Here is a 25763-nt window from a genome sequence, read left to right as displayed (position 1 = left end):
AACTCCTGTTATAATAGAAAGACTGATAAGTCATTAGCAGAAAGTGCAGCAGAATGTACAAGCCTGAAACTCCGCACTCTCAGAAACAGTCAGAAGAGGAATCTTCTATGCTGGAAATGGATGCCTTTTACTATGTTGACCCCATTTCTCCATTCAGTTTTCTTCTCCAGTTTGGATTTCGACAACATTCACCACATGCACAAACAGCTATGCTAAGAAAACCACAAACTATCTCAAAATACATGCCATGACTTATTTATAAACACTAGCTGAATGTAGTATTCTCTCCATGCTCTTAACAACCATTGCAGTTTGTTCCTCAGATGATCAAAGATGCCTGAATAGCCCTTTTGACTGTAAGCATTTGAGTCACCTTTCTCTTACCACAGCAAGCATCAAAGTTTCCATTTAATTTAAATCTTGGTTTGGTAAAGTGAGTTTACCATGTAAGACCCTATGAAGACAGTTTTAATAAGGATATTTGAAAACTAGCAAAGGGAAAATGTTCTGGAATACTTGAGACATCGAGGAAAGTAAAGCAAGACAAAAATGATTTCCTTACACAGCAGTATGCCCAAATACACTTATGGAGAGGAAAATACAAAAGGCTAAACACGGCACCTTGGGTGCACTTAGACAAAAAATAAAATTGCCCCAAATGTGTACTCGTGGTTGAAAAAACTGTGAGCCACAGCACATTACTGAGCACAGCTCAGATTCGTTTATTAGTTATCAGAGTTACGTAGTATAGGTACATTTTGATTTTTTGATTGTCAGTTTATTCATGCTAGCAAACTGCAAGGCCAACAATCAATTCCTGGACAGAGTCTTCCAATCCCACCCTAATGATTCTATAACTTCACTGAGGTTTTGTTTTGTGTTGTGCCATTCCACAAACAATCAGAACCACAACTATTCTCTAAAAGCCACTCTAGATATTTTTGCTCCTGGACTACTTCAAGCAAGAGCTTTCTACGGAAGAAGTCTAAATGAAACAATGCACTGAAAATGTTCTTTGCAAAGAAGTATTGTAAAATTCTATAATCTTCATCAGGTAATCTTTCTGACTTACTATTCGGAAAAAAGCCTGCAGGTACAGCAAGAGTCTATATAGTTGAATCTTTAATTGCAGAAGAAAATCTAATAGACTAAAGCAGTAGTAACAGGCCTATAGTCTAAAAAGAAATGACTGATCTTTAGCGTGAAGTGGATGTATATTAATTCCTTGCACATCATGCTGTGTTTAAATACTTGCAAATAGATTCCTTACTGTAATTTTATTTTTCAAGTATGCAGTGAAATCCTACAGGCAGACACTGAACGCTGAAACACTGGTGGAAAGCTTTCAAATACAAGAGTCATACTAAAAGAGAAACTCCAAAAGTTTTATTAGGATTTTAACAGACATTGCAAAAAAAATATTGCATAATGATTGAAAACATATTTTAAACAAAGTAGCAACGTGGTATCAAGTAAAAGAAAGACTGGAACAGCTGTCTATGTATGCTGTAAGGAAGATGTAAAAGGAAAGGGGATACGGCGTTTTTAAAATTCAGGGGCAAATGTGAACAAGCCACATTTTGATAGACTGACTATACACCATAGATGTTTTATGAACTGCATAGCAGTGTTAAAAAAAAAAAAAAAGTTTTATCCTAGCTATATTGTATTCCTGCATTTGCAGCAGTTTACAAGGCAGAGATTTTGTTTACAACATCAATAATTTTAATAGCTCTGGATTCTCGTAAAAAATAAAACTAATTTAACAACAAAAAAAAAGCCTGTATCTACATTTGAAAACAAAAGTGCATGAATTGAGAAATAGTGTTATTTCTTAAGAAGAACACCGAGTACTTAAAAAGTTCATTTTAATAAATCAACAACAGATAGTTTAGATGTAGATCTGCACTGTGCTACAAGTGAGATTCTACCAACACCAGCTCCTATAACTGGATACCCTCTTTTCCTAAGGAACGAAGATACACGCCCGCCTACCATCGCTTATCAGGGTTTTGGGTAGTTCTGAAGAAGAATGTCAAGTACCAAAACCATCACGCTGCTGACCAAGACAGATGTTTTAAAGTAGATTCTGCCATAAATTCAACCATAAGCTCCTCAGCAGTCAGGACCCTTCCAGTCACAACTACTTTTAAACATTAGAGAGCAGAAGCAAGGAGCCATTAGAGCTAAAAGATAAGAACTGATTAAAGTCTCTCTCCTGCCTCGTACTGAAGAATTTGTGGGTAAGAAAGCACTTCAACAACCCTGTTCTCTTAGGGCACTGTTTTTATTTTGTATTGTTACTTATTTATTTATATGTAATTCCTACCTAAAACCCAGTTGGTCAGATCTGTACATAAGATTCTCCTTTTCCTTTTCTGATTCTCCTTTCCACGTAACTGTGATAACAGTTAAGAATTACTGCAAATACTGTTGACTCCTCTGGTAGGTTTACTCAATTCCTCCCTTCAACGAAAAAGAAAAAGTGTGGAAAGAGAACATGTTGCTTCAGGATCCAGGCAGAGTTTCTGTTTGAGCTCTTGTAATTCAAACTCATGGCACTAAAAGAATAGATTCAATTTTTTTTTTTTTTTTCTTCCTGGGCACCCCTAGCATTCTGGATAGAAAAAGGCAGAAGGCAGTGAATGTTTAGCTGGACCAGATCCAGAATAGGAAATGCACAGATACCAAAGTTGTGAACTGCAGCCAATCTAGCCATAAACAACTGTCCAGTACAGAATTTACAAGTAATAAATTTAGCCATTTTTGTAAACATCTCCTCCTTACTAATCTCTTTTTTTTCCTATAATGGAAATACGTACTGTATTTCTTTGTTCTAAACTCTAGTCTGTTTCTGTTTTAGCTTTGTGGCAGAGTTGCTAAGTGCAACAAGCTAGAGACACCAACATTAATACAAACAAATTGGAAAGTCAGTTCAAGTAATTACTGTTTTGCTATACCAGGGCATTTTTCATAGCGTGTATTCCCTATTCACAAATGCCTTGCAAGATCTTTTATTATGGAAGACTGGATACAAACTGAAGTCGTTCATTTAACAGATGTGGTTGAATAGACATTTCTGATATGCTTTATGCAATTAACAAATCATGTCTCATCTTATGAAGATGATACATTTGATATACATACCAGTAATTTAAAATGCTCCTCCAAAAAAAAAAAGCAGCATTTTTCTAGACAAATTAACAGAAAAGGAGACAATACATCTCACAATACCATAAAACAAGAAAAGCCCTTTCATTAGCTGCATTATAAGTTCATAAATGTTCATCACATACTTTGAATTTCTGACTGCTCAAGCAATTTAACCCTCAGCCAATTGCAGGACAAGGAGAAACATTTTATATCAGGTGTCATTGCAAGTGCGAGCATAAAAACTAGGATTCCACGTTTTCAGCTCCAAAAGTTTTGCTCCCATGAATGATGTAGCTGTTAATAGCTCAGCAGAAAAGCAATCATTTTTCACACATCAAAATAAAGTTGTACTAAAAATTAAGCTGCTGTAAATCTGAGCTCATTTAAATCATTTCTTAAAAAAAATTTAAAAAGCTTATCCTAGGTCACCTGTTAATTAGGAACAGCAGTAGAACACTGATTTCATAACTAAAGATGTGCTTCAGTGCTGAGTGTTTGAGATATCTACCATGACGTTTTGAATTCTTCCTTATCTTTCAAATATTCGGATTACAATTTGTTAAGAAAAATAGACCAAATGCAGAAAGTGCACTTGGTCAGGATTTTGTCCCAGTACGATTCAGTGTTTCCCATCTAAACGTGCACACCATTTAGAGGCCATTTTTGAAATGTCATCAGTCAACAGCAACATGGGCACCAATGAATTCAAAAAAACACACCTTAGGATTCCTTTTTTAAATTACATAAGTTAGATAAAACTACCCTGTCCAGCAAGTTCCAAATTTTTCAAACGTTAAGGCAACTTTCATTACTTTCCAGCTAAACAGTATTATAAAAAATAAATGTCACTTCAAACCTTATATACACAGTGACAGAGTAGATTTAGCTAGAAAGTATCTTTAGTACATTAATAAAGTGTCACGTAATATTACCGAGGTTATATCAGGTGCTTGAGTGTATGTGCAATTGGAGTGGCTGCAATATTTAAAGTACAGGTTTCAAAACAGAGCGCAGTGAACGTCCTTCTTTAGTGAGTTCTCGTGTTACACACATACATGGCAGTGGAACAGCCTCCTCTCTTCTTTCTACAGCATTATAGCTACACTTCTTCAGGTGATCAGCCATGCTTACGATGTCAGCAAACTTCCACTCGTTCACAGTACAGAAGGCTGTACTAAACCGCCAAACCTGGAAAACAAGGTTCAAAATGTTTTAAGATATCTGAACTCAGGAGATTAAGTGTTTGTGCTATATTTTCAAGACATGTTTTGGATCTATAAAAATCAATACGACAAAACTACACAAGTTCAAATTTTGGATAGACAGTCTGAGATTACACCAGTTAGCTCTGAGCAGTGGAAAGAAAGACAAGCAATAGCTTTTTAGTTTTCAGCTGTGGGGTGACCTAACTGCAGCCTTTCAGTACCTAAAGGGAGCCTATAAAGAGGAGGGGAATCAACTCTTTGAAAGGACTGATAACTGCAGGACAAGGGGAAACAGTTTTAAGTTGAGGGAAGGAAGGTTTAGGTTGGATGTCAGGGGGAAGTTCTTTATAGAGAGAGTGGTGAGGTGCTGGAACAGGCTGCCGATGCCCCATCCCTGGAGGTGTTCAAGGCCAGACTAGATGGTGCCCTGGGCAGCCTGGTCTAGTATTACATGGGGAGGTTGGTGGTCCTGCATGTGTCAGGAGGGTTGGAGATTCATAATCCTTGAGCCCCTTCCAAGCTGGGCCATTCTATGATTCTATGATAGTGTGTGCCCACAAAATAGGTGCTATCAGAAGTTAAATGATAAAGTGCTGCATAATCATCTGTAATGGTCATGACTGGTAACTTCGTTAGAAAATTATGAATTTGTAAAATGATCAGCTTCCACAATTCTAAATGATTGCTGCGGATACTCTGCACTTTGGAGGCTAGGAAGAATTGAGAAAAAATTTACAAAGGTCACTCGAAGGTTTTAAAAATAATTTACATACTTAAGGCACTCTATCATAACAACAAATAAGACCTGAACAGTTGAAGAAAAAGCAAAATTACTTAAAACAGAATAAATACAAGAGATTCAAACTCTATAGACAACTTTCCCACTTTTATGGAATATGGAAATACTAAAGAAAATAATGAGCTAAAAGCTAAAACCTAGAGTTCTCCCAAGATTTTAAAATGTTTATTTACATCAAATAAAAACGGGCAGACATTACTTTTACTTCTTGAAGTATGTGGAAAATTGAACCAGCCTGCTAGCCATTTTTGCTAATTATTCTGTATGATAATCTATTTCTTGAAGGTATGTTATATCAAAAAAAAAAACAAAAAAAAACAAACAGTAGTAATGTTAGATCAGGAAAAACAGTAATAGAAAAGCAGAGATGACCAAATTAATACTTTCCCTTTTACCACCAAAAATAACTTACCTTTTCTTTTATTTGCCAAGAAGAACTTCCATCTGGGTTCTTTCTCTTCTCCCAAAGCAGTATCACCATTCCACGTGCTTGAAGCAAGCTTCCACACACATCTCTCATTAAACGTGACACTCTTGAAAGCTGACATAAACTAAAGCCATCTAGAAAACTAGCAATGTGTTGCAAAACCTCAAAAGGTAGACTACTCAAATGGTCATTGTGTAGTCCAATTAAGCAGCTTTTTGCTGGTTCTACTAATACTGTAGATATACTAGGCTGAACACCAAATGACCGTAAGTGGCGGTCATGAATAATTTTAGCCCCTTGCGTTGAAGGACAAAACCTTCGTTGAGAATACGTACACCCATAATATGCCAAGGGACACCTCTGCTCCATCCAGCCATTAAGGCCAGCATGAATGTCACCATGCACATTCTTAAAATGAGAAGAAAATTCATTCCTCCTAAATAACTGTCCACAAACAAATGTAAACATTGAACGCTGTTTTGTTTGGTATCTAGCCACATATTCCAATACCAAATCCAGTCCAAGGGTCTGGAATGGACTTGGATTTGAGAGCTGTGGGTTGGCATGATCACACGCAGATGCTGAAGCTATTTCCCCCACCATTGTATTTGTGGCCAATATAGCTGATGGGAGAGAAAACGTTTGGGTCCCAAAGTCAACACGATACACATCGACAGTGCGACTTTCTGATATTCCCCTACCTCCAGGAGAGTCTCCTAGGCAAAACAACAGGGCTGCAGTGATTAGATCAATTCCCTGAAGACCCATAGGATCTTCTGTTATCTCCAAATCTGATGTATCAACAGCTTTGTCTTCTTTTGGTGCTGACCAAAGGAATTTGTACGATCGATGCCGCATAATTGAAAACACATCTACATTTCTCAGTCTTTCCTGCTCCACTTGCCTCTCTAAAATTTCCTCTTCATTAGCATTATGGGGAAGCAGCATATGATTAACACTGCCATTTACTAAGTGATCAGATGGTATTACTTCTTTAAGTTGTGATGTTACAGGGAAGGAGCTACAAGACTGTAAAGCTTCATCATCATGAGATGCAGTACATTCACCATTTGCTACACTGGATGATTTTGAATTAGATACACCAAGATCTTCATTCTGGTCCAACACCTTTGAACACTCATTTTCTATATGAAAACCATTACACAAGAGTGAGGAGTTATTAAGGTTTAGATTTAAGTCACGATTTTGTATTGCATCGTAACAAATATCACTAGAGCCATTTTGTTTCATTTGTGAATTTTGATGCAGGCTATCAAAGTTAATTCCCCCAACTGCTCCAATGTTTTCTTCATCTGGATATTCATGGTCAGGCTTACTATCCTGAATAATGCCATTAGAAGCTTGTTCCTTAATCTCAGTATCTTCTTTCATCTCCTGTGGTGAAGTGCAGAGCCTTGAGTTTAACATACTAATGTCCCTAGTAGCAGTGTTCAGGATATCCAGAGCAGCAGCTAAACTCCTTGTTGTTTCTACAGTAGCTTGATAAAGTGCTCCATAGGACTCTTCATCTACAGGTATCAAACCATTGGAGCACACTGTATCTGGAGCAGTTGTTTTGACAGATGTTTGTTCTCTGGATTCTGACATTTGATCAGCTGCTTTTGACATCATAGTTGCTACCTTAAGTGATTCTAGTAACATGCGCTGGTCTTGAAGGGCCAAAGCCATATCGAGCTGCTCCACTTCATCAACATCTTTACTCAGATTTTCGTAAGATTTTCGGTCTGCATAACTGACAGGCCATCTGTTCCACTCCATGGTGCAACATACCACACTTGCAGGACAAACTTCCAGATGATCAGCAATTTTATTACGGGCCACTATGAAGGGACATCCGAAGCCACTATTCAAACAAGGCACTCTTTCAAGTGGACATAAAATGCGATGTTCCTCAGCTTTACAGGAGTGAAAAACTGCTCCACAAACCAGTGGACAGCCTATCAAATCGCATGAAATGCCAGGTTCTGGTCTGGTCATACAACGACGGCTGACACAGTTCACACAGTGCAAATGTTGCTGATGTTCCTCCATGACTGTAAATCCAATTCTGAAAGAAGAGAAGGGAGACAAAAAAAAAAACACAGAATATTAATTCAATATTGTTAATATTTACCAACAGTTACCTGCATTTTTGCATTCTCCATAAGTATGAAGAAATGTATATTAAAGCAACACAAGCTGATCAGTAGTCAAGTAGGAGAAATTTTACCTCAAACAAAAAAGTTCACCCCAAAATTAAATATACACATTTGCATCAGAATACATGCACAAACTGTCACCAGATATTAAATGTGTATCTTAGATAAAAACACTGAATAATCTCTCAGGAAGAGCTCTTTTTCCTTGCCCATTCCAAATAGATGACTCAATTAAAACCAATGCATCATCATCGACTACCATTTATTACCTAAAATCGTAAACCATACAACTTACAGAGAAAGGAGACAAAATAAAGAAAGTCAGACTCATCCTCATCTGTGCTAAACATCCATTTGCCTGGCTACTTGCTACCAATTAAGCTTCCAACACCTTCTTCGTGCAGTTCTCTTTAAGGCAACCTTCAACCTCAGCATTCATCTCAACCTCCTTTTGTGTCTCCACACACACTTCTGACAGAGAGCAGTCCTTTGTAACAGCTCTTCACTCTTACTAATTTCACCTGTTGCTTCTCTTTCATTTATATATTTTTGCATAAATGTAGTTCAATGCATAGTATAATTGCTAATTCCTTCTATTTCATTGAAAACTTTGATATTAAAACTATACCGCCCAAAATAGCCCCACTGATACATCTTCAGTTCAACCCACAAAAGGTAATTCACTTAATGCATTCTACCACTCATCCTATTTACAACACTGGCAGTTCAAAGTATGGAGGTAACATGGCAACTCTATACAACTAGGACAAACAGCAATAAAAACCCAAACAGATCTGATTGCGCAATCTATTTCAACACACTGACATACACAAACCCAATCCTCTGCTGTGGTAACTGGAAAAAGGTAATAATTAAAAAAAGTTAAACTTGGCATCTTTGTATTGTACTTCCAGAAGCTCTGGAACTGCTTACCGACTTGAGTGCAGGCCTACATAAATGACCAAACCCTCCCACGTGCTCCAAAAAACTCCCCTGCAGAAGTGATACCGCTGGGATTACAGTTCAGAGATACCAGAGAATGACTAACACAGAGCCAGACCTCAAAATACATTGCTCAGTTCCATCTTTTCCTTACTCCCTAAGCTCCAAATAAAGTTTGGTTGTTTGTTGTTGCTTTTTGTTTTAATAAAAATAAAACGCTTGCAGAATGTAAGATTAATACAACAGAAATGGTTCCTTACTTTTTTTTCTACTGGCTGAAAAATGGGCTCAGTAAACACTTCAGTTTTAATTCATTAAAACTTCTTAAATGAAAAGCACTCTAAAAATAAGAATGATGAGTATTATTCCTTTTGTTCAAACAAGATAAGAGGAAACAAAACAGCTTTTCAGACACTCCACTTTAAATTATTTAAAGCATTTAAATAGAGTTCTGTCCAACTTCACTCAGCTGTATTCTTTTAATACTTTGATATTCATGCCAACTTGAAGTACCAATCAGTTCTCATCCCTCCGTTTCTTGTAATTTGGATAACTCAAATATTTTAGCCACCCACTCTCCCCGAACACTTCTAACAAAGAAGCATATGTGCTACACTTAGCAGGAAAAACACAGCTGAATTTTCCCCACTGTACCTTTGTATTTATATACTGAGTAACAAGTTTCTTCATCAAATGCATCAGTCACTGAACTCTGTGACTGACTGACTGCTAAGCATTTCAGCAAAACTTCATGGCACACAACACGCTTTAACCTTACATATCAAAACTGATGGCATCTAACATCTTAAAAACATTCAGGAAAGAATCAATAGGGGAATATTACTGGACAAAGAATGCAATTTTATTTGTAGTCCTTTCACCGAAGTTCTCCTTTTAAGTAATTCCTGTCAAATACAACAGTCTACCTGCTGATAGACCAAAACAACCCTGGAATTTTGCATCAGTACTAAAACCAAACTCCAGGTTTCCTGGAGTCAATCAGAACAGAGATCTGAAGGAACCTCTTGGATTACATGCGTATTTTAAAGCACTTGACACATAATGGAAACAGCCTTGAAAAAGAACAATGTTTGTTGAGAACAAAAAAGACTTCATAGGGCCCAGCCCTCCCTGCATCTAAATACAGCCTGGCTCCCATCAGTCTGGTAGCAGCAAAGCTTAATTTGATCAGTAACCCACACAATTACATTTTAAAATAAATAAATGTTTACCTACTTTGCAAAAAGCTGTGCCCCTGGCTCAGTTTAAGAATCAAGCTGTTTCTAGACCAGGCAGCAGGTTTGTTAGCTAGAGCACAGAGCTATGCTAGCACTGCTGTCTTGCTTCTAGGCCAAAGCTGGCTTACATTCAGGCTGCTCAGAATGCAGTCAACCAGAGCTCATGTTTGCCTGCACCATTTGTGTAGACATACCCTAAATTAGTCAACTACCATTAAATACTACCTTTAAATAGCCCATGTGAGCTTGCACAGAAGTACATTCTATTAAGACAGTAAAACATCCTCCTCCCTAGCATGCTATCTTGGTCTTTACAAGTCAGATTGTGAAACTCGAGTTGTGTGATTATACTAGCTTATCTCAAGCTCCAAGGCTCCTTCCACACAAGCTAACCCTTACCAAAACCTAACGATCTCATAGAAACAAATGAGATTTTGAAGTGTGTGAGAAGGAGACAGAACCTGGTAAAAAACATTAAATACCACTAACAGTTTATGAAGACCACATCAGATCCTAAAATATCATATGCTACCAACAGGTAGATGCTAATTCTGATAGCAGATGTTTTCAGCTGGTTTTTTTTTTGTTTGTTTGGTTGTTTTTTTTTTAATAAAGAAGCAGTTATGCAAGTGAACAACTAAATAGCTGAAAAAATCTACTCTCTCAGTACCTGTAAATTAGAATTTTACTGACACCTACAAAAGCCATACTGGTATTAAATGTTTTTCCTATTAAAATTCAAATCCTGTGGCTCTATGAGCAATACATGATCTAAAAGCTATTTGGACATCAGTAGAGCATCAGCATGACTTTCACTACAGTTCTGCACAAGCCTTAACTTCATAGCACCTGCTGTAGAACTGCTTGTGAACCACAAAACTTAGTACCTCTTTGATTCACCGATTAAGTGTATCCACACATGAATCATTTTCCTTTGAAGTTCCACAAATGAGGTATTACTACACAGAGAGCATGAGCCACCACCTTCTTCCCAAACACTATTTGATGAAGAAAAAACTATTGGATATAGGATAAAGAAAATTATTGCTGGATGCAGCAAGCTCTGAAGCTGTGCTATCGATTACTCTGATAGACAAAAATGAAGACCCCGTAAAGCACACCACTGCTGACCAGAAGAAAAACAAGCTGTCATTAAAACGCATGCAAATAACATTTACAGTGTTTGTACCCCATTATGTTTCTTGCCACAATTTGTTGAGAAGACAAAATGTCAAATCAGTGACTATAGCAAGAAGGAACAGCTGTCCTTTTCTGATAGCATAGTGTCAGCAACTAGGTTCAGTTCATATGAGATGCTTAAGTACATGCACTTGACTGTTACCAGCAGAGAAACCTAAAAATACATCCAGTTCCAATGAGGTGACCACTGGTCTCAGAATTTGTGCAATCACTTGATGTTATTGTACATACTATACAGTCAGCTGACCAAATCAGCCAGAGCATGCTTTGAAAATCTGTCATAATTAAAAGGATTAAAATTCCAGCTGCTACAGCCACATGATTTTCAGTTGCTGTTGTAACACAAACATTAAAATAGCATAACAGGAGTTTTGAACAGTCACTGCACAATAGTTCAGCTGAAGCGGGAGCTCTGTCTTCTGTACCACAAAGCATAAGCGTACTTAGTTTTAACAAAGCTGCAATCTGCTTACTTACTCCCCTCTACATGAACTCTTTGGTCCGAATAAGAAGGAAATCATTGCAATTACTGCCACTGCTGGAACCTCCATTACTCAGATGCTTTCTATTCAACAAACCTATAAAAGCTCACCTCTCTTCAAGACTCTTCCGTCTACCAAATTTGATTAAATAGGCCAACGGGTTCTTAAATTACTGGTGCAAGGAAGTAGAAGAACAGAGATACACAAGCAGTACTACAGGTTTAAGCTCCCAGGAGCATCCAAAACCACCCACAAGCAACCATATGTATGCAAACCATTCTAAAAAATTTCCTGCTGTTCTGGAGATTGAACAAGTCACTGAATCTTCCATCTTTTAACCATCTCCGTGGCTAAGATTAGATAGCAAGAAGAAGAAAGAGAGCAACATAAGAACGTTTTAGAATATTCTGCCAAAAATAGAATTGGTAGTCCTACAGAAAACAACAGAACAAACTACTTTCTTTTCCTACACCCTCCAGTGCATGGGAGAGTATCATAAACCTTGACTGGAAAAGCTGCTGAAAACAAATTTCAGTCTTCTAGAAGGTAAGCTGTTCTTGTCACAGCTGTCTTGCACAAGTATAACAACTTTCATACTTACAAAGCAGACAGAATATTTGTGTTACGCATGTTACGCTTGCTTTTTGTTGTTGGGGCTTTTTTTGTGGGTTTTTTTTTTTGGTGGAAGTTTTATCTGGTTGGTTGGTTTGGAGATTTGTTGATTTTTTGTTGTTGTTGCTTGGTGTGGCTTTTTCTGATTTATCAGTTTTCAAATGACAGATAACATGAACTGGAGATTTGGTCTTCTGACACCATTCCAACAGGGGGAAATGACAGGTATCACCACTAGCTGCCATCCCAGCCTGAGGCAACGAAAAGGCAACTCTACTCATCAAACTCTGCTCACCAAGACTCAACAAGGACCAAGATTAAACAGCCTCATTCTGAGGCTTCTTTAAAACCAATGCAGCCTTTGTCCCCCACATTAGGAAGCAGGTCACCTCAAATCCAACTTAAATTTTTGTCTCTCTACAGCATTGGGAAGACAGGAAATAGAAAACACAAATATAGAGGAAATAGGAAATACAGATTTTAATCTAATGCTACACTAATTTTCAGCTACTCCTTCAAGTGACAAATTCTGAAGCACAACACTCAACATTACAAACTGCTAGATCCTTATGTGGAGTAACATTATGAAGAAGTGACAAATTTACACATTATGTACTTTAGCTGCTCAAGTAATAGGGTAGTATATATAGCCACCTTATATCTTATAGTATCCTACATATGAGGCAATATATATAATTTTTTTTAATACAGCTTTCCTAGTTCCAAAGAGAAGCTCTTGTCAGGGATTTTATGAAGCCTTATTTCTTCAAATTGGTTTATACCAGAGAGACTTCAACAAAGTAAAGTCCTTTCAGATACCACACTTAAAACCTCAACATTATACAAGTGACTCTTTTCCCCCATTTCTCAGAGTTCATCAAGTTCATCAACCCCAGCTTCTGTTACAACTAGGTGCATCACAGTTATCAATCCAAATATTCTGAATGTAGTTTTTAAAAGTTTTCCCAGCATACCAAAGACAACAGCACCATCCCTGGCTGGTAGTGAGTGCACATGTTGGATATATGAGATTAAGTCTGGATTATTTCATAATCAGTGAATGCAGAACAAGCAGCTTCAATTAACTACAGCCCAAACTACTACACAAGTAGTATGCTGCTTTCACTACTGCCATCACAGGCTACAGCAATTTACATGTAACACATAAAAGAGGCAGAAAATGATCAGGCTCGAAACATGGCTTCTTACTGCAAGGGAAAACACAAGCATACATCCTTCTGCAAGGTTCTGCTTTTATCAGGGGTATAGCACAAAGGATAGTATTAGTATTAACTGTTTTATGAACCAAAATTTAAAGTTATCCACCTACTTAAAACATACAGAGCAAATTAGAAATTTCTAACTACAGCAAAATAGTGACTGTTAGAATTTGTAAAAAAAAAAAAAAAAAAAAAAAAAAAAAAGAAGTGCAAATTTTTACATGCCAATCTTGAAAAGAACAGCTTTTCTGTGTCTATCTCCTCAAAACATCCATCCTATTACACAAGCTGACCTGTATTTTGCATTCTTTTGGGTAACACTTTAGGAGTTCCTTTTTCCCCAGTGGTAAAACATCTTCCTCCCATTCATAGAATTCATTGAGATATTTCCTTTCAAATCACTGCAGATGAAAAAATAGAACCAAAAGCACAACAAAACACTGCTTTGACTGAAGCAGGCACTCGCTATGCTTTGTGTATCTGGACTGCTTCCATTTTACAGCAGAACACTTTCTCTACTGCTATCAAGCTCCAAGAATGTAAAAACAAAACAAAACAAAACAAAAACCCAACTACTAGGCTTTCCTTAGAGTACTTTTGTGACAGATTTGCCATGCATTCTTCTTGACACATTCCCCAAAGAAGAAACCTGAAGGCCTAAATGTGCATTTTGCCACAGGACAATCACACCAGGAACAGCTATGCTTGCTGCATGGCTCAGGCACAAAAGCACTCTACCTGTTGAGATGGTGACAGGGCAGAGTCAGCTAGAGAGCCAGCAGATTTCATGTGTAAAGTACTTCTGAACTTGAGCTCAGTGTGACTCCTTTTGATTGCTGCAGACTCTGCAAAAAAAAAAAAAAAAAGATCAGAAACAAGGTTTGATTTCTGGGATACAGATTGCTTTCCATATGTACAATCCTCTGAGAAGGTTGTTTGGTTATGCCACCTGTAGCTACAAATGGTTAAATATTATTGCATTTTTCAGGGAAAAATAAACAGGTCTTTAATAGACTTTAAAACTGCAATGTCATTCTAGTTTACTGCTAGCTGTTAGTCACACTAGATGGTTACTTCAATGTAAGGCTAGAAAAGACTGCTCTTCAAAGTTATTATTACAACCTGCTTCACTTTATTCTCTGGTTTGGCTCACCAGGAATCCTGCAGGAAAAATATGCATGAAACTTGAATTAAAGACTGCAACAGTTGGAGAACTAAAAAAACATTTCAAGTTTGATTATTTTATAAACTGCCTTTTATTCTAGTTAAAATTTATCCAGCTTCAGTCTTCAGACTTAAAAACTTATTAAACTGTTGCTTAATATGAATGAGTTCTTTACTAAACAGGCTTCTTCTATGTGTTCATACACATGCACTTATTAAAACTCAACAGTGATGGAGCAGAGGTTACATATCTGAATAAACAATGCCATGCTCAGATATCAAGTCACACATCCTACAGAAAACCAGAAATGAAAATAAACCATCCTCAGAAATCAGAACCATAACTACTGCTCAAAATGTAATGCTTTCTTCATTGCAGCTGGTAGTTGTACATCCAGAAGAAATCAAAACCAAATTCTTATTCTTCTCCTTATACAATATTTTAATTCATATACGGTGCTGCAGAATACCTGCCCTTACATTTACAGAGATCAGACCAAAAATCTTGTTACTGTACCACTTCAGGTCTTACTACACAAGTTGAACCAGTTCCCACAGCTATGGAATAAAGCGACGGCAAAATGGAATGTGAACACAACTGAATCTCTAAAACCAAAACACAGATGTAGTGTTCTCTGCACACATAAGGATATTTTACTATTAAAACATATATCCCTGCTAGTAGCACAGAGCCTGATCACTTTATAGGAAAAGCAGTTAGCATACCAAAATTTTAATGTTCCACCTACCTCCTCCCTGCTGCATCAGATAATAGTGAACTACAAAGACTATCCTAAAATAATTTGAAATTTTTAATGTAGATGAGAAAGAATAGGAAAACAAGATCAGAAGTGATGCTAGGAATTTCAACCTATCCCATTTTCAGGTATTTGGCTTCCCCCCCAACATACTACATGGTTTTAAAAGCAATATCCAGTTTCAAAGAAACAAAAACCAACCAACCAAACAATAACCACAACAAACAAACAAGAAGCAGCAGAAACCCCCCACCATTTTCTAAACAGAACAAAACTTATCTCAAACTGCCCTTGGCAGGAAGCTGGCAATTTATCTCCTGATGAGCATGTAATATGCTGATCTTTCAATGCTTGTAACTCAAATCTAGAACTGGAAAACACACAGGTTTGTGGACATACAAGTCATCAATTTCTGATCTGTAATATAATTTAAACCACCCTTCCCAAGTGTCAGTGGGCACAAAGCTATTACTTTTTCCACAGACTCCAGCTGAACATTCCCATCCAAATACATTCCATGGCTGATGACAATAGTGACTCAGCTAAAAGAAGTTTTTGGAAGAGCATTACAGTTATGAAAATAATTTGCAAAAACCTGGCATTCCAACAAATTTCTCTATCCCACTGGATTTTTGGAGAACTACAGTTTATGCTAGAGATGCTGCTAAGTAAACAAATATGAAGCTTAACTTCCACAAGCAACCACCATATCACCTGTCTCCTGGCACCTATGAGTCGAGATCCAACCCAGGCATCACTACACAAAGATGACTGAATCAACAACAGAAGTTCCACACAGAATGCTGTAACCACACAAATTGAGAGTTTATCTCATTGAGCCTCTCGTTCTCATGCCTTAAGTTTAAACCTATCAGGTTTTCATCATGGTTTCACATTAAGAGCTCAGAGATCAATGTTTGACATTTGGTCAACAGTGCAGTCTGCTCAATTAGATGTCCTACAGGCTGTAAAGGTTTGCACGGTATTCTACATTCAGATGGCATTAACAGATTATAATGAAATGAAAAACCATTAAAAGCAGCAGCTTACAAAGTAAGTCAGAATCTAGAGCTCCCTTGCAACTTCAATTTCCTTGGTCTGTTTTATACCACAAGATTTTACTGTCCACACTAAAAAACAGTGTCTGGACGCTTGAAAAAGCTTACATAGATTTCTCTATAATCCTTACTCAATTTTAAACTCTCACTTTAGGGCTGCCCTTTCAGGAATATTCAACCACTGAACAATCAAGATGCCTCACTGACAGAAACTCAACTCATCTTTACTCTTACTGTTGAGATAAGGAAATTGAAAGAGAATTGTCACCAGTGCAAATCATCATTACATATGCGATTCCCTATGCTCATCCCTGTACCACTGGATCCCATTGCCAGAGGCAAACAGCATTTGTTTCATTTGAGATGAAACTCACCAAAGGAATGTGTTCATCAATAAGAAGGAAATTATGTTGATGCGTTGGTTTTCTTTCAGTTCAATTGAATACAAAAGCACATGTTTGTTACAATGCTGAAATCCCCAGCAGCTGCAGAAGAGCACTCACAGACTGACATCCCTATGCTGTCACAGCCACGTGCTTAACATAAGTACTGGGAAAAGCCCTTCAGGACATAGGTTAAATAAAAATGGGTTGCCTATGAATGTTCAGAAATCTTGCCAAAAAACTTTCCAACCAGGTACTGCTAGTTAGACATATCACTCATTAAACTTCTATCATCAAAGTAAGAGGAGAATTACAAAGTTAATTGAGTAAACCAATAATTTAGTTACAAAGAGAAAGAACATCCAAGAAGCACAGCAAAGACACTGCTTTTGCTTAGACTTTGCCCATTCTGCTAGGACTCTCCTACTCTCTAACACCTTCCAACTTGAGGAAAGAATGAGACAGAGGTCCCGCAAAGAGTCTCAGTTTGCAATACATCTTCAGTTCATTGTGAATCTATTTCTTTTCCAAGTGCAGCCAGACCAGTATTGAAAAAATACTCAAAGCCGTTTAGAGGCAAACAGAGCAGAAGACAAAAGTTGCCAGTGTATCTCTTTGCTTACTTTGCTTGGCAACCAACGAGCTTAACAATATTTTTTGTATTTGTAGAAGAGAAGTGTTGAGAGAAAGACCACAGAAAAGCATCACTAACATTCTCATCACCACACATTACTGGGGATACATGAGCCTTAAGCTTCCAAATCACAGCACAAGGTGTATGACATGCATCAGATGGCAGCAGCTGCACAGGGAAAGGATTTGAGTACCAAAAGTGTTCTTCAGGAAAGAAAGAAAAGAAAAAAAAAGAGAAAGCAGAGGGAGATCTCCTTCCTTAAGCAGCAGCAGAAGCAAAGTGATGCTGCAGTTACAACAGTACAGGCCCAGTTTAGGATCAGCACACTCACACACTCTGCTTCTGGCACAATAACAACACAATCAGCAAAAGGGAAGCAAGGATTAGGAAAAGCTCCTCGGCCAAACCTGCGCAGAACTTTACAGAACAAAAGAAAGCCCTCTCTCCGGCCCACGGGATCCCTCCCTAGGGATTTCAAACAGCGGCAGCACCGCAACTTGTGAAAGCGCGGCTGCTGCACCGTTTCAGTGTGCGTGCCTCAAACCAGCCCCTGTCACAGCCCGACACGCGACCGATCACCGACCTGCGGGGTCACACGAGTGCAGCTACGCAGCCTTCCTCGCCTTTACGTGGCAAACAGAAGCTTCCAGCACAGGCCTACAACCCGTTAACAAAAGGAACGGAGAGAAGCAAAAATTCTGAGAAAGCGCAACCTCTTGCATAATCTGAGCACGGCGGCTGGGAACCTAGGGGGGATTTTACAGAGGGCTTTCGGCAATACCTCTGGATTACTCCTGCTCTTCCCCTCTCACACCCGCAGACCTCACCGGGCAGCCCGGCCCTGCCCAGTCCGTGCCGGTGGCGGTGCAGGCGGCAGTGTTCGCTGCGCTCCGGGCGGAGGCAGGCCCGCGGCAGGGCCGAGCGGAGGGGGCGGGGCGGGCACCCTACAAGGCCCGTTCCCACCGGCACGGGGCGGGGAGGAGGGGACACGAGCGAAGAGCACCCCGAGCCGCCTAAGGGAGGCCGCGATCGGCACCGCCCCCACGTCGGCCGGGCGCTGTCAGAGACCCCAGCACCCCCCCCGCCCCGCCGCCACTTGTTTACCCCTGGGCTGCCGGGTGGCCGCCGCCGGCCGGCCGGCAAAGGGACGCGGCCCCGCTGAGAACGCAGGCCTCGGCCGCTGATAGCCTCAGCTCACCCGTCGCCGTCGCTCGGCAGGCAGCAGGGAGCGGAGGAGGAGGGCCGCGTCGCCGCGCCTCGCCCTTTCCCCGCTGGGATCTCGCCGAGTGCCGGGCTCACGCGCGGCCCCGCTGCCGGCCGCGCCCCCAACGGCCGCGCGCGCGAGGCGGGCGGGCACGCGCGCGCGAGACGAAGAGACGGCTCCTTCCCGGCTATGGAGGGGCGTGGCCACGGGGCAGGGCGAAATGCCCGGATGTCGCGTGCTTTCCCTGCACTCTCCCCCATCCCCCCACTGACGCACACCCAAGGCGCATGCGCGGCGGTGGCAGCGGTGGAGTGCGGGCTCGGGGAGCCCCACTGAACAAAACGCTTTGGGTTTGGTTTTTTTTTTTTCCTTTTTTTTTTTGCCTAGAAACCTGGCCTGGCTCCCGGCCAACTGCAAGACAGCCGCAGCCAACTCCTGCCTAGGCCGCGTTTTTTTTTTGTCAGGATGAACACGTCCTGCTTCGAGTGCATACAGCACGCCTTCTGCTGCAAGGAGAGCAGCTACGTTTTAGCCAAGCACTTGAAGGAGCACTGTAACGTAAGCATGCTTTATAGTCACGGGAAATACAGATTCAAGGTACCAGTCTATTGACTTGTGGATGCCCCATCCCTGCAGGCATTCAAGGCCAGGCTGGATGTGGCTCTGGGCAGCTGGTCTGGTGGTTGGTGACCCTGCACATAGCAGGGGGGTTGAAACTAGATGATCATCCTGGTCCTTTTCAACCCAGGCCATTCTACGATCCTGTGATTCTGTGACTTCAGTGTGGGAGCAAGTGAAAGACATGGAAGTTGCAAGTTTAAACATTTAGAATCCTTAGAACTTTTTACCTCTACTTACTCTAAAAATAAGAGAGCATGGAAGAAAGATAGATGTAAAAGAAGCCACTGTGTTAATGTTTGGAACATAAGAAAACCTAGGATGACCTCAACAGAAGGCATCATTGCCAGCTCTTTAATAAGCATTCTCAGGTTTGCCCCACCCTTATACTACAGCCTTGATCTTCCTCGATCCTGAGAATAGGCCATATATTTCCTTTATAGGTTTGATTATAGGATCAGGACATAATCATCTGGCCAAGTGAGCTCCAGAAAATGGTAGGGACCAGCTCCATGACTCACAGAAGCCAAGCAAAATAATTTCATCTGTGCAGCAGGCAATTACACAAATTGCTGGGCAGAATCCATGTAAGCACTCACTGGTTTTCGCAACTGCTGCCGTTTATTGGTAATGTCTTCTGTGGGACAGATTTAGTTTGCTTTGTTGTTGCTTCTCCCCACAGTGTGGAGTATAGCCTGTGACTGACAGATCGACCTGCTGCAATAGTATTAATTACATAGGGCGTTGTAGAGCTTTTGTTTCTGATGGACTGTGTGTAGCAACCACGCTTCAGTGATGGAAATGGAGCCTTTTTGTTTTACTTGTCTCTTTTGAATGAAGAAAATGAACTTCTGTGGTTTAGACTTCCCTCATGACTCAGCTGAATCTCATCTGGTCATCTGGTCTATTCAGGGAAGAGTCTGCTGCTTCTGTAATGCTTTAGTGCATAGGCGTGAGCAGGCCCTGAGCTAGCCTATTCTGCCATTCAGTGTGATCCAGCAAGTTGGAATCTCACCGTTTGGCTTAGTACCATTGCCCTACAAGCCAAAAAGTCTTGGAGAATACTGTCCGTGAACAACTGTAGAGGCTCTTTTCTACTGGCTTAAGTCCAAAATGAATGAAACTTCATTCTGGTTGCTCATAAATGGAAAATGAGCATCTGTATCTGGTCTGGTATCGTTCTGTACATGACACTGACACTGAAGTTGTCAGAAGAGTGAAGTGTAAATTGATTCTTGTGGCAGTGTAATTCACTTATCTTCCCAAGTCTGAAGCAAAACCTGTATCAAATGCCGAAGCAGTCAGTGAGATGTGCAGACTATCTCCTGTAAGCTGTTAACTGTGCATGAAATAAAGCAGATTTCTTTGTGAGGTCATAAAAGGTGAAATCTGTTTACCAATACGCTTTCTAATAAAGGCAAATAATTTAGGCACTTTCTAGTTTCACATCCTAACAAATCACAGTTGTTTTTCTCTGACAGTTGTTTGTGTCTGGAAATTCTTTTTACATGGAGATATAGAAGAAAAAAATTACAAATGTTTCCGAAGCTCATTTGCAAGTAGATTTATTAATGCTTGAATGTTCATATTTAGCAGTGTGCAAAATAAACAGCTGAGATCTGCCCACAAAGCCTCATAAGCAATTTACACTGCACAGCTTTGAGAGCAAAATATTTCCAAACAACAGAGACCTCAGAAGAAGTTTTTTTACACCTCCCGAGTTCATTTTCAGCTTAGGGCCATAAGGAGACTTGAAACTTTACTTAATATCTCTATGGTAATACATCTCCTCTAAAAGCCTTTCCCTTCAGTAAGGCACCTCTTCTGTCATTAAAAAAGGCATAACCTGTAAATTTGAAATGATGCAGGAGTCAGATTCTCCTTTGCAAAGTTTTTGATAGTAGCCATGTTTAAGCTTTTAGAAGTCCTGCTATACAGAATGTAAGAGAATCAGTTACAACAGCTCTTTTGAATTTTGGTGCTTAGGATTGTTTTTGCATCATTCTATCTTCAGTATGGGAATGTTTTTATGATGGGATAGTCCACATTTGCATCAGGTCAGATGTCTCAATTTCAGCATAATTGCCCGCCTACCTGGTTACAACCATAGAAGTTGTGGTGGGTGGGTACTGCATATGTTCTGGGGGAATGCACTGAAGTGCAGGTACTGGGATATAAATACCTTCAAGTCAATCTAGTTTTAATCAGTCCAACTGCACTCCCTTTGTTGGCCATAGACCTATGGAGGAGCAAGACAGAAAAGATCAATGCTTTTTCACAGAGCGAAAAAAAATAATATTGCATCGAAACTCTTTTCATCAAAACCAAATTGAAAACTCTCAGGTGATAGTTAGATACCTTTCTCATAGGTTAAAAAAACAAAAACAAAAACAACACACTATAGCTGTAATAAATTATAGCATTTATATTTCAGCTAGTCTTAGTGAACTACATGGGAGGACTAAAGTAAATATTGAAACATCAAAAACATTAGTTCTGACACCTTCAACTTTATATGGAATTAAAAACCATAGACTTCAGCAAAATAAGCTTTAGTTAGATTTTCTTGTGAAAATTTAGACCAAATACTGGAAGACATGACAGAGAAATCAGCAGATCATGAGGCTATTTCCAAGTTGTGAAAGTGGCATAGTCAGCTGAGCTGGCAGAGAAGGGGATGGTTTTATTAGATGAAAGAAAAGCTGTCTAAATATTCCACTTACGATTAGAAGTACCATCAGTGCTCCCCTAAGGACTAAGGTTTCAGTTGACTGAACTTTTAGTCTGGAGAGAAAACAATAGGCAAGGTTTATGGAGGATCCTCTTCCAATGAAATCTAACCAATAATATATTATCTTAAAAGAGATCAGGTTCCCTCACTTCAAAAGCGTTTATGAAAGAACATTCCTGCAGCAGGAATTACCGCTGCAGTGTTTATCTGAGGGGGAAAGGAGCTAAGGATCAAGTGCTACATCAGGTGATTCAACTTGGGAGTACCGGGTCAGAATATCAAATACAGACTGCTGCTGGTTGTGCAGTTCTGTAGCTTATTTCTGTCTTTGGCAGCATCGTGATAGATAGATTGAAAAGGAGCAGTCAGGAGTAACTGGAATGCAATTAGAGCTGGTTGGTCTATCAGTAAGCTGTCAATCAAACACGTCAAAAACTTGTGGCTTCAGTTTTGATCATGGCTTATGCACAGGAAGGCATGGTAGCTCCCAGTCTTTGAGACTGGTCAGGAAGCTATACTCATTAGTCACACAGGAACATCAGGCTGGGTTGTGCCTGTATATGCTAATCCATAAGAGTACACAGATAAAGAAATCATGCCCCTTCACAGCATGTGCACAAATACATTCAAGTTTCGGGATTGCAGTAGATTTAAACTATAATATACTCAAACTGTGGTAAGAATCAATCTTCAAAGCATTGTCAGGTTGTATTTTTGTTGCTGTTGTTTGTTCGTTTTTTTTCTTTAAAAACTTACTGGTGAATTTCACCAAGCTGTCTAAAAAATTATGTTTTAAATGAACTGCTTTACAAATCACTTACTTCAAATTGCTTCCCACTGTCCGCTTAATGGAACTACAAGGTACAATGTGAACTGTGTTTCTTTTATTTCTGGTCATTCCACCATGGTTAGTACAATGCTAGTAAAAGAAATTGCAAATTACCAGACTTGTATACGTTTCTTTAAAAAAATAAAATAAAATTCATATACAAAAACATTTGTTTAGAAACAAAAAGTCACCAGAAGGTTACCATGGAGCTCTGTGAGGCCCTATAGAGGAGTTATTTTCTTTCAAGAAAGAGCTCTAACACCTATGTATGCAAACCAATACATCATGTACACCAGAGATACAAGACACAACTTGTCCTGAAGCCAAAGCAGGAGCATCTGCTACTGAGAGGACTTGCAGTGGAACACTAACTTTGTTTTTGTAGACAGGCTGGTTCAAAGTCATTTGAGGACAGCAGTGGCCTGAGCCCGCAGACCAAGACAAGGAGCTGCAGACAGCCTGCAGCAGCCTGCATGGGTATAGCTATGCCATAGTTCATTTCCTGCCACTCCAAATCAAAAGATTCGTAAGAACTCAGCACCATTCACAAAAAGATACAAGCATTATGTCTGAGAATTACCTCCCAATCACATATGCTCTTAGTCATATAGGTGGATACACTCAGCAAGAACAGTGAAAGAAATTTATAGTGTTTAAGCCTGAAAATTTTTGTTTCACACCATGGGGTTTTTACAGACTCTTCCAGTTTGTCTGAAACTTGAACTGCAGTTACATTTCAGAGCTCTTACCAGCAATGTCAGTACATTTACTGGTCACATTCTGTATGGGAAAGGTTACTGGTACGTATTAGATTATAAAACATTAGGGTGCTAAAAGACATACTAGAAGATACTTCAGCATATATATATACTTACATATTTATAAATCTATATTATAAAGAATATAGGTGGTTTTTTTTGTTTGTTTGTTTTTGTCAGCGCTTGCTCTCATGTGGATCAACTTTCTACATGCAGTGAAAATTCCCAGCAATGGATTAAGTTTTGGTGAACAGCAGACACAGGGACAACTACTGTGGCTACTACAGAATATGAATAGAATACATGCTTTGCTCCTCATGATAAAACTGGAACTGTTCTGCTGCAATTTTGGCACTGCAAAGAGAGACTGCATGGCTGCAGGGCTGTCAATATGGTACTGGAGAGAATAATTCCTCTTGGAAGAGAGTGTAACCAGGAGAGCAGTTTTACAATGAATATTCAGATTTAGCAGTTTACAGAAAAACAATGTATGGTGTATTTTTAAGCTATTTGAAAATTTGGCTTTCAATAGTAATTTCCCTCTTTCCACTCTTTCTTTCTGAACAAGCAGGCTCAACCAGTACTCTCTGCAAATAGAAGATAGACCAATTATTCATATTAAATGTTTCTGCCTGTAATCACAGATCAAATTTGGCATCCTGCACACTCCCTTTTTCCAAGAACAAAGCCTCATACATAGTGATCCGGTTCTTGAGAATGATGCCGGGGAACTCCACTGAGCAATGCCAGTGAATCTCTTAGCATCTTGCTTGGATCAGGGTAGGGAATTCCCAAAGCGCTCAGTCATCTGGGGAAAGACCTTGATGTCCATGGCATTGACCTAGTACAGAGATATCCAGTTCTCAAAAAGAGTGAATTTCAAAAACAAGACCAAGGATTAAGGAAGAACTTTCACTATCCACAATAAAACATATCAGGATTCAGAAATTCTACCCCTTTCACACCCTTGCAACATATCCAGGACTGGACATCCAGGTCAGCTGCAGAGACGAAAATAAAACTTTGCTTCATTGGTTGGGCTCTCAGCCCATGATTCCCTCCAGTCACAGCTGTGCAGGAGAGTTACTAGGGCTTTAGCTATCCCTCCTCCTTCATAAACACAAATTCTAGAGGTTTGGATCTGTCCCGTTACAGACATTGCGCAGAGTCAAATGAGGTCTACAGAATGAATCATTGGGCATAGGACTTCATTTATAGCTGTAAGATTTCCTACAGCAGGCCATTTTCCTTCTGGTAAGTGAGATACTGCATCTTCTGATCCTAAGATATTGCAAGCACTGACAACTTTGTAAGACCAAAGAAGGACAGTGCTCATACATTAGACTAAGACCTCAATGTCACTTTGTTCCAAAACAAAACAAAAAAATTAGCATGGCAAAAATCTGCTTTACTCCACAAAGAAAGAATGGAGGCAGCTACAAATGTTGACCACATCAGGCTGCATATTTTGAAAAGGAAGCAAGGTTGACCATGCATTAAATTTTTTGTTTTTTTTTCTTTCCTGTAAATTCTACTCATTTGTACATGCATCACAGCTATCATTTATTTATACTAATACAATTGAAAGGATATTCAAATCCCTTTAAGATAACTGCTACTTGATAGCTGGCTGTGATGACATCAAGAATGAGTCTTCAGATAAATCCTGTTGAAAAAGCTGAGGAATCTTCAAGTCTGGCCTTAGTAGTGGTCACTATGGAGTATGCCCTCCTTGCTATGGTGCCATAGCATCCTTCCTTACCCCAGTGCTAGATTGGATTAGGCTAGAGACTATCAGGAAAAATAAGTAAGTCAGAAACAATAATAAGTGACTTATTTATGCCCTTGAATGTATTCCATTAAAACCTGGTAACACTGAATTGCCAAGTTCTTGAATCACAAGATAAACTAAACAGTGATGTAATAAGATCACATGTTACTGAAGGTTTTGTGCTTTGTCTTTTCAAAGGAAGTCCATGCTGTTGAGTGAACAACTTACATAACAAAGTCTGAAGCAATAAAAGACATTTATATCCAAAATGAGAAGCAATCCCTAGAATTGTTTTTGTCAGATTTTTCTTGTTGTGTACATTTACAATCTTGTGACTTTCAGACCCAGCATGCTGGCATTTCATATTTCTCTTTAAAAGAACAAACTGGCTCATAAAACCTTGCTGTCAGCGTTGCCA

The 25763-nt window shown here is 39.4% G+C and overlaps 1 protein-coding gene across 5 annotated transcripts; it reads right to left on the bottom strand.

Moving 5' to 3' along the window:
* Positions 1 to 1371: 1371 nt before the first annotated feature.
* FBXO30 (F-box protein 30) lies at positions 1372 to 18773 on the bottom strand. Of its 5 annotated transcripts, XM_048936249.1 has the most exons (5): positions 18216 to 18378; positions 18018 to 18091; positions 14176 to 14282; positions 5570 to 7652; positions 1372 to 4341 (listed from the first exon to the last, which is right to left on the bottom strand). In XM_048936249.1, exons 4-5 carry the CDS (start codon positions 7634 to 7636, stop codon positions 4138 to 4140), a joined length of 2271 nt encoding a protein of 756 aa, XP_048792206.1. In that variant the 5' UTR covers positions 7637 to 7652; positions 14176 to 14282; positions 18018 to 18091; positions 18216 to 18378; the 3' UTR covers positions 1372 to 4137. The 5 variants fall into 5 exon arrangements, with proteins under 5 accessions (XP_048792206.1, XP_048792204.1, XP_048792203.1 ...); XM_048936247.1 differs by lacking the exons at positions 18018 to 18091; positions 18216 to 18378 and adding an exon at positions 18539 to 18773; XM_048936246.1 differs by lacking the exons at positions 18018 to 18091; positions 18216 to 18378 and adding an exon at positions 18633 to 18773.
* Between the last annotated feature and the right edge of the window lie 6990 nt (positions 18774 to 25763).

Source organism: Lagopus muta, chromosome 2, assembly GCF_023343835.1.
Source record: "Lagopus muta isolate bLagMut1 chromosome 2, bLagMut1 primary, whole genome shotgun sequence".
Classification (NCBI taxonomy): domain Eukaryota; kingdom Metazoa; phylum Chordata; class Aves; order Galliformes; family Phasianidae; genus Lagopus; species Lagopus muta.
The sequence above is the reverse complement of the archived record's forward strand: the minus strand, read 5'-3'. Positions and strand labels throughout refer to the sequence as shown.

Excerpts from the sequence above, each read along its gene's own strand:
- FBXO30 (XM_048936247.1), bottom strand. The coding sequence starts at position 7,636 with ATGGAGGAACATCAGCAACATTTGCACTGTGTGAACTGTGTCAGCCGT. Across the intron at positions 4,342-5,569 it reads CTTGGCAAATAAAAGAAAAG|GTTTGGCGGTTTAGTACAGC; the intron begins GTAAGTTATTTT and ends CTTGTTTTCCAG.